This window comes from Scyliorhinus canicula, chromosome 16, assembly GCF_902713615.1.
Source record: "Scyliorhinus canicula chromosome 16, sScyCan1.1, whole genome shotgun sequence".
Lineage (NCBI taxonomy): Eukaryota > Metazoa > Chordata > Chondrichthyes > Carcharhiniformes > Scyliorhinidae > Scyliorhinus > Scyliorhinus canicula.
The window spans coordinates 106470213-106487602 of NC_052161.1; the positions used below are offsets into that span (position 1 = coordinate 106470213).

Sequence of the window (17390 nt, forward strand, 5' to 3'; positions counted from 1 at the left end):
AGCACTTACCACAAGAAAACATCATAAAGCTTGCTCATAGTTATATATTGCGACTGATTGTATTAAACTTGCACCCCAAATACCTCAGTCCTATTGCGCAGACAGCCACAAATTAATTTGATGTTATGTGATCTACTGAATTCCAGAAATACTGGCACACAGCAGTGGGTCACTCCAAAGCACAGCTTATTGTATTCTGATGTAATGATTCTATAGCAACCTTTATAAAAACAAAGGACTATTACATAAAATTGCTTGAAAATGTGTCTCTTTAAAAAGGGTGATGCTGGAGGTATTTCTGAAAGTAATGTGAGTTTGCCAGTTAATTGTATCAAATTCCCTCCGACAGCAGAGATTGGAATGATGACAAACCTTTAATAAAAATGCAACATTTTATGAACTCTAATGAGAAATAAGGGTCTGGAACATGCTCAACGTTACTGCAGACTTTTAAATTACAATGTCATGTTAAGTGGAAACCAGTGCATTGCTTACCCTACCAGAGAAAAGTATCCACATTTTCCCCATTGTCAAGAAATCTTCACGCATTCTGAAAAAAAATTTCCCAAGCTTCTCGCTCTAAACAATTTTTAAAAAAGGGTTGGAGGGAGAAGGAGTAACAAACTGATTGAAGATAGGAAAGACTCACATGAAACTATTACGCACAGGTTTAGCAGCGCTGTGAGAGTTGAGCAGTAAAGGGAATTTAGCCATTTTCATTTGCTATTTACACATTACAACAAAATCCAATATAACGTTTCAAAGAAGGTTAATCTGGCAATCCAGGAGGGTTGACAATTACTAAATCCTACACCTTGGACAGTTTTCCTCTTCTCAAATGCATAACCCACTTAATTATTCTTCAGGGGCAACAATGATGCATCCCTTGATTGCAGATGTTACTTTAAAAATAAATCTATTTTTGGTCCACGTTATCTACAGTATATAAAAACACCGTCAGATTTTATCTATTATGTCATAAAATTATTTGCATATGATTAATTCACTGAAGAATGGAGCAGTGAAGCAGTATTGAGAACTTTCAAGATCTAACAACAACTTCATAGATAATTCAACTCATCTGATACACTGTGCCAAGGCTTATATCTGAAAATAATGACCATGTAGGTGTGGTAAAGGGGAGTGAGCCAAACAGTTTAGAATAGAACTCACAAAAGAATCAACAATCTTTGAGTGGGGAGGGGGGGGGGGGGGGGGGGGGGGGAGAATGTTGCTTTTTAAAAAAATAACTACTTTTTTTTCCCCCCAGAGAAAATTACTATTAAATAAAGCTAAGAATTATATTTATTTTGGAATATATATATCACACCTTTCGTAATATTCCGAGCTCTCAGCATGCAACATAAGTTATAAAATTTTGGCTAATGCATATCATGATGAATTACTTTGGTGAAGGAAAATGGAATCACTGTAATACTTATAAAATATTCTCAGTTACTTTGTTTCTAATTACACAAAGTATATGAATGGCTGTAAATGCAAGTAGCTTGATTGCAAATGTATAATTCTTAAGATTCTTTGTGGAAAATGTCTATTCTTTGGCTTGGTTTGCGGCATATTTTAATAAAACAGTTCATATTTAGCTATTTGCTCACTTGCCTTAGGTATTTACTTGCAACGTGCTGCAAATATTTCTCGACTCAATTCTGGGCTAAACTATCAATATTAGTCAGTTCATAAGGGTTAATTTTCTTAAATACTCATCATTTTGAGACATGTACTTTTATTTGCTTTCAAGAAAGTAAAGCTTTTAGTGAGAAACAGTTCTGAAGTTGATTATAGCACATTGTTTAAATGAATAGGAATTCATCTAAGGTTTTTCAGCTTACTGTGTAATGTTTAAAATATGTACAGTGTGCAATGGCAATATCATTTCCAGTTATACGCAACTTCATTTTATTGTACAAGTCTACCTTTGACTTAGAACAAGTTTCTCCTTATATACACAGCATGCTTCAAATAATAGTTTGTTTTGTTTCTGCCAACTAAGAATCTTGGGTACATAACACCATACTTTGGTATGATTTTTGAAGTTTTTAAATAAAACATTAAACATTTTATGAACAAATAAGGGAAAGAGACTGGCTTTCTGTACATGAGCAATGGATAGTCCAGAGGTGAAGGAAACAGGAAGGACTTCCAGCGGCGGCCATGGTGTGAGTGGTCGCACACAGCACAGCCCCTGCTTGAAGGTGTACAAAAGAGCTCTTTTTACTGGAATCGGATGTAACTTCGACGAAAAAGTGTAACTGAAGGTCGGAGGAGAAGTCCCCCCCACCCGGGTGTGGCATGTCTGCAGGTTACCAAACCCTGCAGAAGGTGGTGAAGGACCTGATCAAGGAGTTGGAAGAGACCAATGGCGCAGCAGCTAGGGGAAAGATAGCGGAGGGGGAAGGGTCAGTGCAAGTAGCAAAGCGCCAGAAGGAACAGTTGATGGCCTTTATCCTCCTGATACTTGTGGCTGTGTTTTTTCTTTATGTTCGCCTTTGGGAGAGGTAACCTGTGGCTTGGAATTAGTCTTTTTTTGGGTTGGGGAAGGTACAGTCCGCGAGAAGCCTTCTTCACAAAACAGAGAAGAGAGGGTGGGAGAGAGCAGAGGGTTAGTAAGAGGAGCCGTTGGGCAGAAGTTGCCACACTGGCAGGTAATGCTTGTAAACGGAAATTAGGTGGGGGAGAAGGCCGACTGAGATGGCTGTGGATGGGGGGGGGGGGGGGGGGGGGGGGGAAGAAGGGGCGGAAATGAGGAGATGCAACGCAGCGAGGTTGGAGAGGAAACTTGGTCAAGGGCAGATAAAAGGGCCATCGTGGATGGGCCAGGTGTAAGATGACGTTAACGGGGGTAGAGCCGAAAGGAGAGGATGGCAGATGGTAGAGGGGATGGAGGCGCAAGCCCCAGTAAGTCTGATAACATGGAACGTGCGAGGGCTCAATGGACCGGTGAAAAGATCTCGGGTCTTTGCACACCTCTGGAGTTTAAAAGTGACGGTGGTCTGTCTGCAGGAGACGCACCTCCGCGTGAAGGACCAGGTTAGGCTAATAAAGGGATAGATCGGTCAGGTTTTCCACTAGAGGTTTAATTCAAAGTGGCGGGGGGTGGCCATTTGGATTAGCAACAAAACGGGGCTGCGAGCACGAAGGAACTGAGCGACCCGAGTGTGAGATTTGTGGAGATTTGGCAGGGGCGGCAGTGGTATGGTGAATATGCATGCACCGATTTCGGACGATGTAGATTTTATGAGGGGGTTGCTGTCAGCGATCCGGGACTTGGCCACGCACAGGTTGATTGTGGGAGGAGGTTTCAATGGTGTCCTAGAGCCGAGGATAGATAGATCGAGCCCCAGGTCAATGGATAGGATACGTATGGCAAAGAAGCTGGGTGGGTTTATGGAAAAGATGGGTATGGTGGATTCGTGACGCTTCAAGAAACCAGGGGGAAGGGAGTATTCCTTTTTCCTCACATGTTTATAGGGTGTATTCAAGAATCGACTTTCTTGTGGTGAGCCGGGAGGTGGTGTTGGGGGCAGAATATGTGGGGATAGTAATCTCTGACCATGCGTCCCACTGGCTGAGATTCTGCTAGATCAGGATGGGAGCAGAGCCCGCGGTGAAGACTTGATTCAGGGATGTTGGCAGAAAGAGAGTTTTGTGATAAAGTGCAGGCTGTGAATAAAAATTATGTAGAATTGAACTAAAACGGGAAAGTGTTGGCGGCCACGTTTGGGAAGCACCTAAAAGCGGTGCTCCGAGGGGAGTTTAAAATTTTTTTAGAGTACCCAAATATTTTTTTCAATTAAGGTGCAAGTTTAACGTGGCTAGTCCACCTAACCTGCATATCTGTGGGTTGTGTGTGCGTGTGTTTGGGGGGGGGGGGGGGGGGGGGTGTGGTCCACATAGACATGGGAAGAATGTGCAAACTCCACACGGACAGTGACCCGGGGCCAGGATCAAACCTGGGTCCTCAGCGCACATAGGCAGCAGTGCAAACCACTGTTGCCACCCAAGCTCCGAAGGGAGATTATCTCATTCAAGGCACATGGGGATAGATAAAGGAGGGAGGAATATGAGCTTTATTCAACAAGATAGTTGAGATAGATAGAGAGTACTTAAGGGCACCCATAGAGAGATTGGTGAGGAGAAAAAATTTGCAGGGGCAATTTGATAGGTTGACGACGGGGTGAGCGGTAGGACAGCTGCCTAGGGCAAAGGGGGATGCAGTACAAATATGGGGAGAAGGCCAAGTCGATGTTGCACATCAGCTATGGGGTCAGGCCGCATCCAGGGAAATATTGAAGATACGGACGGAGGCAGGAGAGGTGGTGGCTGAGCCAGGGAAGATAAATGAGGCGTTTAGGGATTATTATAAGGAGCTGTATAGGGCAGCCCTGGGGGATGAAGAGGGGGACATGTCAAGGGTTTAGTTGAACTGGAGTTTCCACAGTTGGAGGAAGAGAAGAGTCGGGTGCTAGAGGAGCCCGTGGGACTGAGGGAGGTATTGGACAGTATAAGGGGTCTGAAGTCAGGGAAGGCCCCGGGGCCCGATGGTTACCCCGTGGAATTCTATAAGGAGTTTGCGACAGGACCTAGCACCACATCTCTTAGTGACATTTAATAAGGCACTGGGGAAGGGGGAGCTGCCGGAGAGACGCAGGCAATAATGACGTTGATACCAACGAAGGGAAGAAACTATTAGAATGTGGGTCGTATAGGCCCATATCGCTGTTAAATACAGATGTGAAAGGGTTGGCTAAGTTAGTGGAGGGAAGGATGGAAGGTTTGTCCCGGGGCGTGATTGCGGAGGATCAAACAGGTTTCGAAAAAGGCAGGCAGCTTTAATATAAGGAGGCTGTGAAATGTGATCATGACCCAGTCGAGAGCCCAGAAGCGGAGGAGTGATGTCCATGGATGCGGAGACTGGATGGAGTGGCGGTACCTGTTTGAGGTCAGGGGAAGGTTTGGGTTTGGGTCGAAGTTTGTGGCATGGGTGCGCCTGTTAGACCGTGGCACCGGTGGCGATTGTACGGATCAACGATATGGGGATTAGTGCTATTGACGAGGGTGGGTTCCTGTGCATGAGGCCGGTGGAAACCAAGATTGCCCTTCGTTCTCAAACGGTTAGGTGGGGTTACTGGAATAATGTGGGGGAGTGGGCCTAGGTAGGATGCTCTTTCAAAGGATCAGTGCAGACTCGTATGTCCAAAAGCCTCCTTCTACACTATAGGGATTCTATGATCTTGAGAGCAGCTTTAAGGTCAGCAGCAAGTGCCTTCACTTCATCACTGTCTCCAAAATCTGAACCAATGATTTTGCTCCAGTATCATAACATTGTGGCGTACTGTTTAATTCACATAACACAGGGTCATAGTGAAGAAATTTAGACGGCATGCAACATTTGAGCATGAAAGTTATAAATTATAATGGTAAAACCTCTCACAGCGAAGCTCTGAAAAGATTGCGTCAACTGTAATTTTGATCGAATCTGAAATGATTTTTGGCACATTATGAAATTTACAAAGAGCTAAGTCTTCAACTATTCAACTCAGTCTGGAAGGAAAAAAACAAGTATTTTAAATGACTGTTATGCTACTTACACCCATTGAACAATAATCACCCAGAGACTACCGTCTGGTATGCAATCTCACATTACAAAGATTTTATTTCAGTAAAGTCTCAATTTCAAGTAAAACAGACCTTAACCAGCTAAACAAAATAATCATTTTCCCCCTCAATGTCAGCTAAATTATTAATCTCGCTTAATCCCGCTCGTCGACAAAAGCCCTGTTGACCGTTTATTACCATTTTCACATTGTTTCATCATTGCTGAAGTATTAACAGTTGCCATTATTTGAATGGGAATGATTTTTTCAAAGCCTCTTTATTGCAATAGCATTTCAGTCCACTTACTCTGGTTTGCATTAACACTGTTAAATAGGCTGACTTTCAGGCTTAAATAATTAAGTATTTTTTGTGAATAAAATTATATAATATGCTCCTACAGCAAATTGAAATGCTGCAATACAACTGTGCTCCAATAAATCATGCAGAATCCAGTACTTATCTTCATTAAAGGAATACCAAAACACACAAAGAAATGTCTTAATTTATTCCAAAAGAAAATTCAGCAAAAGTCCTACAGAGAAATAAGGCAGTTAATACAGTTTAACAGATGTCAGGGGGTCAAGGACTTCAATATTTTTTATTTAAAATATATGTATATATATATATATATATATTGTATAGCATCAGGACTAATCTCAATTTATTTTTTTGAAACATAAGCTTTAAATGATTGAAACCCAGACTGGCCATGACTCAAACAAAAGGAATATTTCTGGAATTCAGAAGGGCGGACACCTCATTAACTCTAAAGATGCACTTCTGAATGCAAAGATCAAGTCCAAGGGAATTGGTCAACGTTCATTACATTTCTAAGCCAGCCCCAGACTACCTGTCAGACCAGGACAAAGGACTCTGAAACCTTTTTTGAAATTACTCATAGTTGAAACATTAGTCCAGACAAAGGAATATTGCCCAAACCAAAGTGGAGAAGTAGGAATCATATCACATTATTATATTGTCTGTGGTCTTTCCCTTTACTTTTCTCTTTCCCACCTTTATTGTATGAATGAAAAGGAGGCCATGTTGCTATCCTCCCCTTGCCTTTGAGTGTGTGCTCATAAAGTTACCCTTTTAGATCCTATCTTGAATTTGCTACAGGGTTATAAATAGAGAATTGGATCACCCCAAAAGTGAGGGGTTGGGAAATATGCCACCGCTTATAAAGGGGCAAATCAAGAACACCTTTATGTGATGAGGGGAGAAATCAGGGCTGTTTAAATAAAACCCCTTGTCCATAACACGTGTTACAAAAGGACCCATAGTACGCAGAAGGACTACAATGGAGAGAGTAGAGTTTGAAGGTAAAGGGACTTGGAGCCAATGTAGACTGTCAAGATTGGGGTGGGTGGGGTGGGAGACATGGTGAATGGGGCACAGTGCAAGACATGAGATATATATTATGGTTTTTGATAAGTTGTTTCTGGAGGGTGGAGGAGTAGAGGGGGTGGGGGTGCTGGAAGACAATTACCAGAGCTCATGAATCTTGGACAGTCTTCAACTATTCAGTCTGAAAGCAAAAGTTCAATACTGAGGAAAAGGAAAATTAAGATGAGGAAGGTTGAAGTATTTTGGGTTTAAAGATGTATGGTAATACATAATTGCAATTTGCAGATCAAGCAAAGTAGGACTCAAATTCTCCCATTGTCTAACAGAAAACCAAAGCAAAAAGGCAGGGATGCTTAAAAGCAATTTTCCTTCATTAGATTGATAGGAAATTTGTCCAGGTGAAAATGTACAAATACAATTTAGTTATCTGGGTCATAAGTTAATGGTTTATTACAAGTGAGACTGATCAAGAACTTTGTTATCTTGGTATCAGGTACAATCAGACTTTTTCATAGTCCATTCCACCTTTGATAGAGAAATACAGCACAGAACAATTTTGCAATTATGTCAGAACTGTTACAACTCTTTGCATTATTCTTACGAAGAGATTCACTTCTCTTACGCGATCCAATTCTGACAAACATTGTCTGTACCTAAAATATGGACCCATCTTTTTATTGGTGCTGACAAATGTGCAATACATTGTCACAAATTGGAATTTTTATCTCAGGCTTCAACTGTTCTGACAAATTCATAGAGATTCACAAAGTCATGTTCATTCAATGCATGGTTACACATGTTTTAGCTTTGGATACAAGAGCTGGGAGAAAATATTTTTTGTTTTTTCCTCGGAATCTTAAACATCTATCTATAACACAGGAAACAAACGCTGTTAAACACCACAGTTGCAGTTTTAAGTAAATAATTGAGCAAGAAACCAAAAATGTTTCATGTCAAATAAAGTGAACAAAGATACGAGGGTATCATTTCGCATCCTGTTTGTGTATTTATAATGTTGAACTCGGAGGGAAATTTTATCCTAACCAACCTGTCAGGAAATCTCAAACCCAAGTCAATTAAGAGTAATATTTGGCAGGGTATAAACTATTCTTCCACCCGATCTTGTGGGTTTCCCACCCATCAAGCCAGAATACAATAGCCCCCCGACCTTGTGTCTATCCTTTGGGGTCCAAAGTTGCCCTGGTGCTAGAGCGTGTTCCCCAGTACCACAGGAAACAGAAAATAATCACATCCACTATTGCCTTTTAAGTCACAATTCACAACTTTGCTTTCTGATCATCATATATTTCTAAATGGCTGGGGAAGATGCACACAAACTATGTACCGGAATGATCACAGGTCTGAGATACTCACCCGAGGAAAAACGGGGAGCCTATCCTTTGGAGCTACCAGCAAAAACAATTTAGTATTAGACCATTTTATAACCTTTTATTTAATAATGAATGCATTTTCCCCATTTAAAATGAGGTTGTTAAACAAATTAAAGAAAATACAATAAAGCTTCAAAGTAGCTGTTAACATCTAATTAACTTATTGGAACTGACATTTTTGACAGTAGTTTTTGTACCTGTCAGAACCTGCTTTAACATTAATGATATTAGTATGTTGCTTCTAGCTCTCAAAATCGGCCCAAGTAAGGGGAGATTCAGCCAGGAGAACTATACGGTTACAAGATTCCTTTTAACAAAAATTACCCATTTGATCACTCTTGTTAAATATTACTGTATGTTGATACCAGGTCATTATATGGAGCTCCAAATGAGACTAGACAAGCATTTTTCTCGTACTGAAATACAATTTTCAATGAAGTATACGAGCAAAACTTCAAATGACAGCCAACCAGTTTATAGAGCAGAACTCTTTAAACCTGGACTGCTAACAGCTCTTAAAGAAATGGACAGCATGACTCAAAGTAAACTTCCATATTTATGGACTAAAATGACTTCCATGAAATCAAACAGGATGCCCAAATGAAAATCTTTAGAAAGTTACATTGACTTCTCAAGAGGTGAATCAGGTGCCTTATTGAAACCATATTTCCACTTTATTAGTTTAGGAATGTAGCAGATGCCACCAGTGTTCCAAAGCTTCACATTTCATGTTAGATTAATAGTAACTTTTGAATGATTTCTCATTTAAACATTCATTCCCATTATACTTCCATTATGATGATATGAATCAAAGCTCCATTATCACTCAAGTGCTAAATTTACTGGCAGCCAGTTATGCCTTTGCCAGAGTTCAAATGCACTTTCAATAATGTAATCCAGTCTGGGCTGTTGGGAACAGAATTTAAATAGAGGGTGTTCACCATGCACTTTAATCATAGAATCATAGTATTTACAGTGCAGAAGGAGGCCATTTGACCCATCGAGCCTGCACTGATCCTTGGAAAGAGCACCCTACCTGAGCCCCACACCTCCACCCCATTCCCTTTATCCCAGTAACCCCACCTAACCTTTTTGAACACTAAGGGCAATTTAGAATGACCAATCCACCTAACCTGCACATCTTTGGACTGTGGGAGGAAACCGGAGCACCCGGAGGAAACCCACGCACACACAGGGAGAACATGCAGACCCCGCACAGACATTGACCCAAGCTGGGTTCGAAACAGAAAAAAAATTCCAACAATGTTAAGCAGCACATTTTCAGAAGCAAACACAAGAAATCATCAGAATATATTCTTTCAGTCTATGAGAACAGGTCGGTAAATGCTGTACAACATCCAGACAAATAATGAGAAAACAAGACTTGGATGGAACCTTTTTAAGGAACACTAGTCAACGACAAGTTTTAATTTATTCTTCTGAAAGTTCTGCATGAGTAGCAGCATGTTTACATACAGAATTTGCAAATACTAATAAAAAATCTTCTCTCACATGCATAAATTTGTCCCAGCCCTGCTATTTTCTATCACAGGCGCCACTACTCAAATTTCCGACCCATGTTTTCTTCAGGTGCAGATTCACACTGAGTTGTTGTTCCCCTCCAATACCAAGTGATTATTCTTCATATGTGACACAGGTCAGAAAATATACAACCGCAAAATATGTCACAATGAGCGAGATCCTGACCCCTCTCAAATTAATTTTCTAGGTGACATCCCTGAATGGCAATTGCTGGGAACACTGACTAGCTGTGAATGGAATAGAAAGTGGAAACATTGGAAGCAGTAGAACGGTGTGAACCTAATGGAAATGAACACCTTGATTATGAATTTGCATCTTCTCTTTAACACATATGACTGCAGAAAGATTGCAAACCCATTAAATGTATCCAACGTGGAAAGATGCAACTTGCATGAAACATTTCCTTCAATCAATAAAATATGAAAATAATTTTAGGAAACTTCAGAATGTAGTTTTATTTTGAAAGGTGGTGCAAATGGTCCCATAATCCCAGAGCTATCCCATCTTGAGAAATCAGAAATGAGCTTCGCTGGGACAAGGTGTTTTTATCCTCACCCGTAATGATAATTACATCAGTAGCTTTTTTAGACCTAGCAAATAAAATGAAAGCCAAAACCGGTTAACCGAATACACGACTACCATTTAACCTCGTACGTACACAAATTCAATCTGATCTCCAAACTTGAGAAAATTCTCAAAGTCCAAGCCCATACTAAAGCATGAAATGTATTTCAAGCAACAGAACAGTTAGATTTTGAAAGCATATTAAGAGTTGGGGTTTTTCCCAAACACAAGCACGTAATCATCAAGGGAGTAAGATAGGTTAGGAATCTGGCTAATATAAATGTAATGTAAAAGCAATGTGTGATTTTCTACCAACGTTTAACATACACAGGCTCCTTTGTTGAATATAGAGACATTATGCATAAAGGAGGCCATTTGGCCCATCGAGTCCATCTATGCCTGTGACAGCAGTGAATATATTTTGGCTAAAATTTATTTTTCAATTTGATTTGTACGGGTTCTCTATAAATGTATCAGACTGGTCACTGCAATCAAAACTGCAGTGCAAGAATTTCCTACACCACTTCAAACAAAGTGACTAAGTAATTCAACTTACCTGATTAATGATTCTAGAATTGACGGACAGGGACCTTTCTGGAACTCCAGCTCCTTATAATGTAAGGCTTTGGCATAAGCACGACATTTGGCTGCTCTCTCTCCAAGGAGGACAATGCCATTGTCATCTCTTAGTGGTAGAGGCCCCTGATGGAAATTAAGGAGTCAGACATTTGTTTTTTCTTCAAACAAAAAATTATTATTTTTTTTTTTTATTGGAATTTTTTGCAGAAAATATAACAAAAAGTATAGCAAAAAGCAGTAATATGCAACTAACAGCCCCATAACACCCACAATTCCCCCCATACCGTAACATCACATGTATCACATTCCCCCACCCCCCCCCCCAAACAAGAGAACTTAACCATAAATTAAAATTAGATAAATCAAATTTAATATAAATAAGCTAACATAATCAACGCCCCCCCCCCCCCCCCCCCCCCCCCCCCCCCCCCCCCCCCCCCCGGGTGCTGCTGCTACTGTCCCAGTACCCTATCGTTGAGCCAGAAAGTCGAGGAAAGGTTGCCACCGTTTAAAGAACCCTTGCACCGATCCTCTCAGGGCGAATTTAACCTTCTCAAGCTTAATAAAGCCCGCCATGTCATTGATCCAGGTCTCCACGCTGGGGGCCTCTGCGTCCTTCCACTGTAGCAAAATCCTTCGCCGGGCTACTAGGGACGCAAAGGCCAGCACACCGGCCTCTTTCGCCTCCTGCACTCCCGGCTCTACCCCAACCCCAAAGATCGCGAGTCCCCATCCTGGCTTGACCCTGGATCCCACCACCCTGACACCGTCCTCGCCACCCCCTTCCAGAACTCCTCCAATGCGGGCACTGCCCAGAACATATGGGCATGGTTCGCTGGACTCCCCGAGCACCTGGCACACCTCTCTTCACCCCCAAAGAACCTATTCATCCTCGTCCCAGTCATGTGGGCCCTATGCAGCACCTTGAATTGGATGAGGCTAAGCCGCGCACACGAGGAGGAAGAATTTACCCTCTCCAGGGCATCAGCCCATGTCCCGTCTTCGATCTGTTCCCCCAGTTCCCCCTCCCACTTCGTTTTCAGCTCCTCTACTGCCGCCTCTTCCTTCTCCTGCATAAGCTTGTAGATATCGGATATCTTCCCCTCCCCGACCCCAGACCCCCGAGAGCACCCTGTCACTCACCCCCTTCGCGGGGAGCGCAGGGAATCCCTCCACCTGCGTCTAGCAAATGCCTTTACTGCAGATATCTAAACATGTTTTCCCGGCGGGAGCCCAAATTTCTCTTCCAACTCCCCCAGGCTCGCAAACCTTCCGTCGATAAACAGGTCCTTCAGCTGTCTAATGCCCGCTCTATACCATCCCCGAAATCCCCCATCCATGTTCCCCGGGACGAACCTATGGTTCCCCCTTAACGGAGCCTCCATCGAGCCCCCCACTTCTCCCCTATGTCGTCTCCACTGCCCCCAAATCTTGAGGGTAGCCGCCACCACCGGACTCGTGGTATACCTCGTGGGAGGGAGCGGCCACGGCGCCGTTACCAGGGCCCCCAGGCTTGTATCCCCACAGGACGCTCTCTCCATCCGTTTCCATGCTGCCCCCTCCCCCTCCATCACCCACTTACGCACCATCGACACGTTGGCCGCCCAGTAATACCCCGAGAGGTTGGGCAACGCCAGCCCCCCCCCATCCCTACTCCGCTCCAAGAAGACCCTCTTCACCCTCGGGGTGCCATGCGCCCAAACAAATCCCATGATGCTGCTGGTCACCCTTTTAAAAAAGGCCCTAGGGATAAAGATGGGCAAGCACTGGAAGAGGAACAAGAACCTCGGGAGAACCGTCATTTTGACGGATTGCACTCTGCCCGCCAGCGATAGCGGCACCATGTCCCACCTTTTAAATTCCTCCTCCATCTGTTCCACTAGTCTGGTGAAGTTAAGCTTATGAAGAGCCTCCCAACTCCTGGCCACCTGCACCCCCAGGTACCTGAAACTCTTCACTGCCCTCCTGAAGGGGAGCCTCCCAATTCCCTCCTCCTGATCTCCCGGGTGCACTACAAATACCTCGCTCTTTCCTAAGTTCAGCTTATAGCCCGAGAACCTAAGTTCAGTTTATAGCCCGAGAACAAACAAAAAAAATTATTGAGTTGCTCTGGCAAATCAGTTGAAGCCATCAAGTTAACAGATGAGGCTGCAATGACAATGAATAATTTTCCATATTTTGTAACCTGTATCACGTTCCCAATGCAGATATTTCCTGCAGTGGATAAGTGTAGCAACATTATAAATAAATATGTACAATTTCACTCAAAATATTCATGAGAAGGAATTTACAATTACTTATGGTGCTACTCGACTGGATGAAATCACCCCCCAAACAGGAACAACATGCAGAATGAAATTTCTTTTACAATCACAGATGAGATTCTAATGCAAATGTTGTTCTTTTTGTAAATTTAAAGTACAATTCTGCAATGTAGTAAGACCACCAGAATATTGAGTCACCTGAGCTGTAGTCCTACAACAATGAAGTATCAGGACAGTGATGGAGGTAAACAAGCAACACAATAGTGTTTCAAAAACTGTTATCTCAAAAATATGTCCCTTTTGTAGTAAAAATATTCTCAGCACGTAAAAATTTGAATCACAGAATTGTTACAGTGCAGAAGGAGGCCTTTCAGCCCCACTGTCTCTGCAACGGCTCTCCAAATGAGTAATTCACTTAATGCCATTCTCCCACTTCATCCTGTAACCTGCACATTCTTCCTTTTTTAGATAGTCTAATTTCCCTTTGAATGCTTCGATTGAACCAGCCTGCACATCCTTAGGTGGTGAATTACAGACTTTAAACACTTGTGTGAAAAAGCTTCTTCTTCTTTTGCTAAATATTTTTTTTAAATGCCCTTTCATTTTTGATTCATTCACGAGTAGGAAGCATTTCTACCTATCTATTCTATCAACAGTTGCCATGATTCTGAATACCTCTATCAAATCTCCTCTCAGCCTTCTCTTCTCCAAGGGAAACAGTCCTAACTTCTCCAATCTATCATCATAACTGAAGTTCCTCATTCCTGGAACCATTCTCGTGAACCTTTTCTCCAATGCCTTCACATCCTTCCTAAAGTGCGGGAACAAGAACTGGCTGTAGTACTTCAGCTGAAACTGAACTACAAGTTCAATATAACCTCCTTGCACTTGTACTCGGTGTCCCTACTAATAAATCTTAGAATACTCTATGCTCTGTTAACCACTCTCTCAACCCGTCCTCTCTCAACCCGTCCTGCCAACTTCAATGATTTGTGTCCCTCTACCCTTTAGAGTGGTATCAGTTGTTTTGTATTGTCTCTCCATGTTTTTCCCTACCAAAATGAATCACTTCATATATATCCATATTGAACTTCATCTTTCGCTTGTCCGATTATTCCACCATCTTGCCCATGTCCTTTTGAAGTTCTAGCCTCCTTAGTTCATAATGCTTCCAAGCTTCATATCATATGCAAATTTTGAAATTGTGCCCTGTACATTAAAGTCCATATCATTAATATATATCAGGAAAATCAAGAGTCCCAACACTAACCTTTAGGGAACCCCAGGACAAACTTTCTTCCAGCCTGAAAAACCAATTAATCACTTCTTTATTTCCTGTCACTAAGCCAATTTTGTATTTATGTTACCTCTGTCTCTTTTATTCCATGCGCTATAACTTTGCTCACAAGTCTGATGTATGACACTAAATCAAATGCCTTTAGAAAGTCCATGTACATCAGGTCAACAGCATTACCCTCATCAACCTTCTCTGTTACCTCTTCAAAGTAACTCCATAAAGTTAATCATAATTTCCCCTTAAGAAATCTATGGTGGTTTTCTTTAATTAACCTGCATGTCAAGTGAATCCAATTGCTGTATTTCCATCTGATGTCTCTGTTGATGCTGACAAGTGGTAAGCAAGTATCAGTTTAAAAAAAGTTATAAAATATGTTATTTTGCTCCAGAAAAATTAGGGTCCAATGTGTCAGCAAAGTAGGACTCTTTACTGTACCCATCCGATGTCCTCATTTCTTATACCTTACAGTAGAAGAAAGACCATCAGTGACAAATATTGGATAGTTTTGCACTGCAGAGATGTAATACACGATGACTGGACTTGAAATTGTTCAATTTCAATTGATTTAACACCTTTTAAAATCAGAAAGATTTTTTGTATAAATTTTGTCAGGGGTGAATGGTTGTCAGGGATGGATGGAAGTCAGACCCTGGAGTTCAAAGTGCACTGCTCCTAGTTTAATCATCCAAATCTTTTTTTTTTTTAAATTCTCTTAAATCTTTTTATATGGGATGGAAATACTTGACAATGAAAAGGATAGATCTTAAATTCACTGCAAATTTATTTTACATCTATATATGGACGCACAGCTGAAGGGAACAGATAAACCAGATTTGTTGATGGTCACAGAAAACATTAAAAATAGCAAGAGGGAAGGTTGCTTTTTCAGTTTTCAAGTTGCTACTTATAACTATTTACCTCACCTCATATACCTTTCTAATAGCTGTAATTTTGTAGAAGACAAAATACGGACCACCAAAAATGAAGTCAGATCATTAATACACACATGACATTGTTTCAGCCACTCAGCTCAACCAAATCCCCTCAGTCTGCCCACCATTTGCTGTTTATACTGACGGCTGAACTAGCATTACTGACAAGAGGTGCTGGTGAAAAAAATCTTTTCTGATGTTCAGTGCAGTAGCAGTTCCATTTCTATTTGCATTATTAGTTTGCTATCAACAGCAGCAAATTTCCAATAAAAATGTGCTATTAATGAGAAAATGGTGCACGAGATAGGGTAAGGAAGGAAGTAAAAAAACAGAGAGCAACAAAAATTTGCAATTATGTAGCATCTTTATTTGTGATATAAAATGTTAAAAACTCAATAAAAAATACTTTCAAAAAATATATAGCATATTTATTGTGTCGAAATATCCTAAAGAGCTTCACAAGGATATTATTAAACACATTTGATAGGGTCAAGAAAGTGGATGAACAAAGGTTTAGTCGAAGAGGTAGATTTTGTCTACTGTCTGAAAGAGGAGAGAGAAAGAGAGAAGCAGAGAGGTTTAGGTATGGAATTCCAGAGCTTAGGGCCTTGACAGCTGCAGGCATGACCACCTACATTTTTGCATTGGCAATGCAAAAGTGGTCAGAAATGGAGGAGCATAGATATTCCAGATGATTGTAGGGTATGTACCCTCTTTTTGGTAGTGCATGGTTAATTAATTTGAATTTTGTTTACTCGACCAGTTACGCACAGTCAATTAAAGGTGCAAATGTGTCTGCACCCAGCCCAAGAACTTTCACGTTGTCACAGGAAACAGGTTATGAGGTTGAAGAAGGTAACAAAACTAGAAATAATAAAGACATGGTGAGGATTTCAACAGAGATGAGCTGCTGCATGGGTGGATTCAAGCAATTTTATTGAAGTGGAAATAAGTGGCTTTAGTAATGTTGCAGATCTATGGTCGGAATTTCACCTCTCTATTAAACACAACGCCAAAGAATGTGGTTCAATCTCAGATGGCTGACAGGGAGTGGGATAGCGTCGGTGACTAGGGAATGGAATTTGTGGCAGAGACAAAAGACAATGGCTTTGGTTTTCCCAAAATTTATTTGAACGGTATTTCTACTCATCCAGTATTGGATGTTGGAAAGCAGTCTGACAATTTAGAGGCATTGAAGGGTTGAGAGAGGGAATGGTGATGTAGAGCTGGGTGTTGTCAAGTGCATATGTGGAACATGTAGTTTTTTCAGATGTTGTAGCCAAGGGGCAGTATGTAGCTGGCAAATAGGAGGGATCTTTGGAAGACACTGGGGCATGCCAACATCAATTATGACTGCCAGCATCTAATACTACACCTTAAAACTGATTCACCATGTTCTTTTGAATTCAATATGATTGCAGCCCTTCGCCAGTCATGAATACAGCAAACAACACAGTATATATGCGTCAATCAAGTTTGGTAAATAGCTCTGCCATTTGGGAAGCATTTTGTCTGAAACATGTCAAACTATTTTGGTAAAAGGCCAACATTTTCATAACTTGACACAATCCAGTTTAGCCTTTCTTTTACCTTATCGCTGTGTTCCATGAATTCTGCGAGGTTCAACAGTGTCTGTGTGACCTCAGCAATGTCTTGAGAAGTCAGAGCCTGTTCAATACTTCTGATCAACTCATCTTGTTGTGCTTCATGCAGTTCTGACCAACAGGATAGGAACGCTGCATTAAACAGGTCTCTGCATTAAAAAAAGTCAAAAGCTTTAGAAAATAGAAAGAGCAACAAGTCATCCGCCTGTTTAGACATGAAAGAGACTTCAGATACACAATGTTTATCATGCAGA

The 17390-nt window shown here is 41.5% G+C and overlaps 1 protein-coding gene across 2 annotated transcripts in view; it reads right to left on the minus strand.

The window, feature by feature from the left end:
- The window catches only part of mtor (mechanistic target of rapamycin kinase), a 342907-nt gene that overhangs the window by 205411 nt on the left and 120106 nt on the right, over positions 1-17390 (minus strand). For both annotated transcript variants that reach the window (XM_038821832.1, XM_038821833.1), the window contains 2 exons: positions 17123-17285; positions 11017-11162 (listed from right to left, as the gene is read on the minus strand). In XM_038821832.1, the coding sequence (XP_038677760.1) occupies positions 11017-11162; positions 17123-17285 (309 nt within the window). The remainder of the gene's footprint in view (positions 1-11016; positions 11163-17122; positions 17286-17390) is intronic.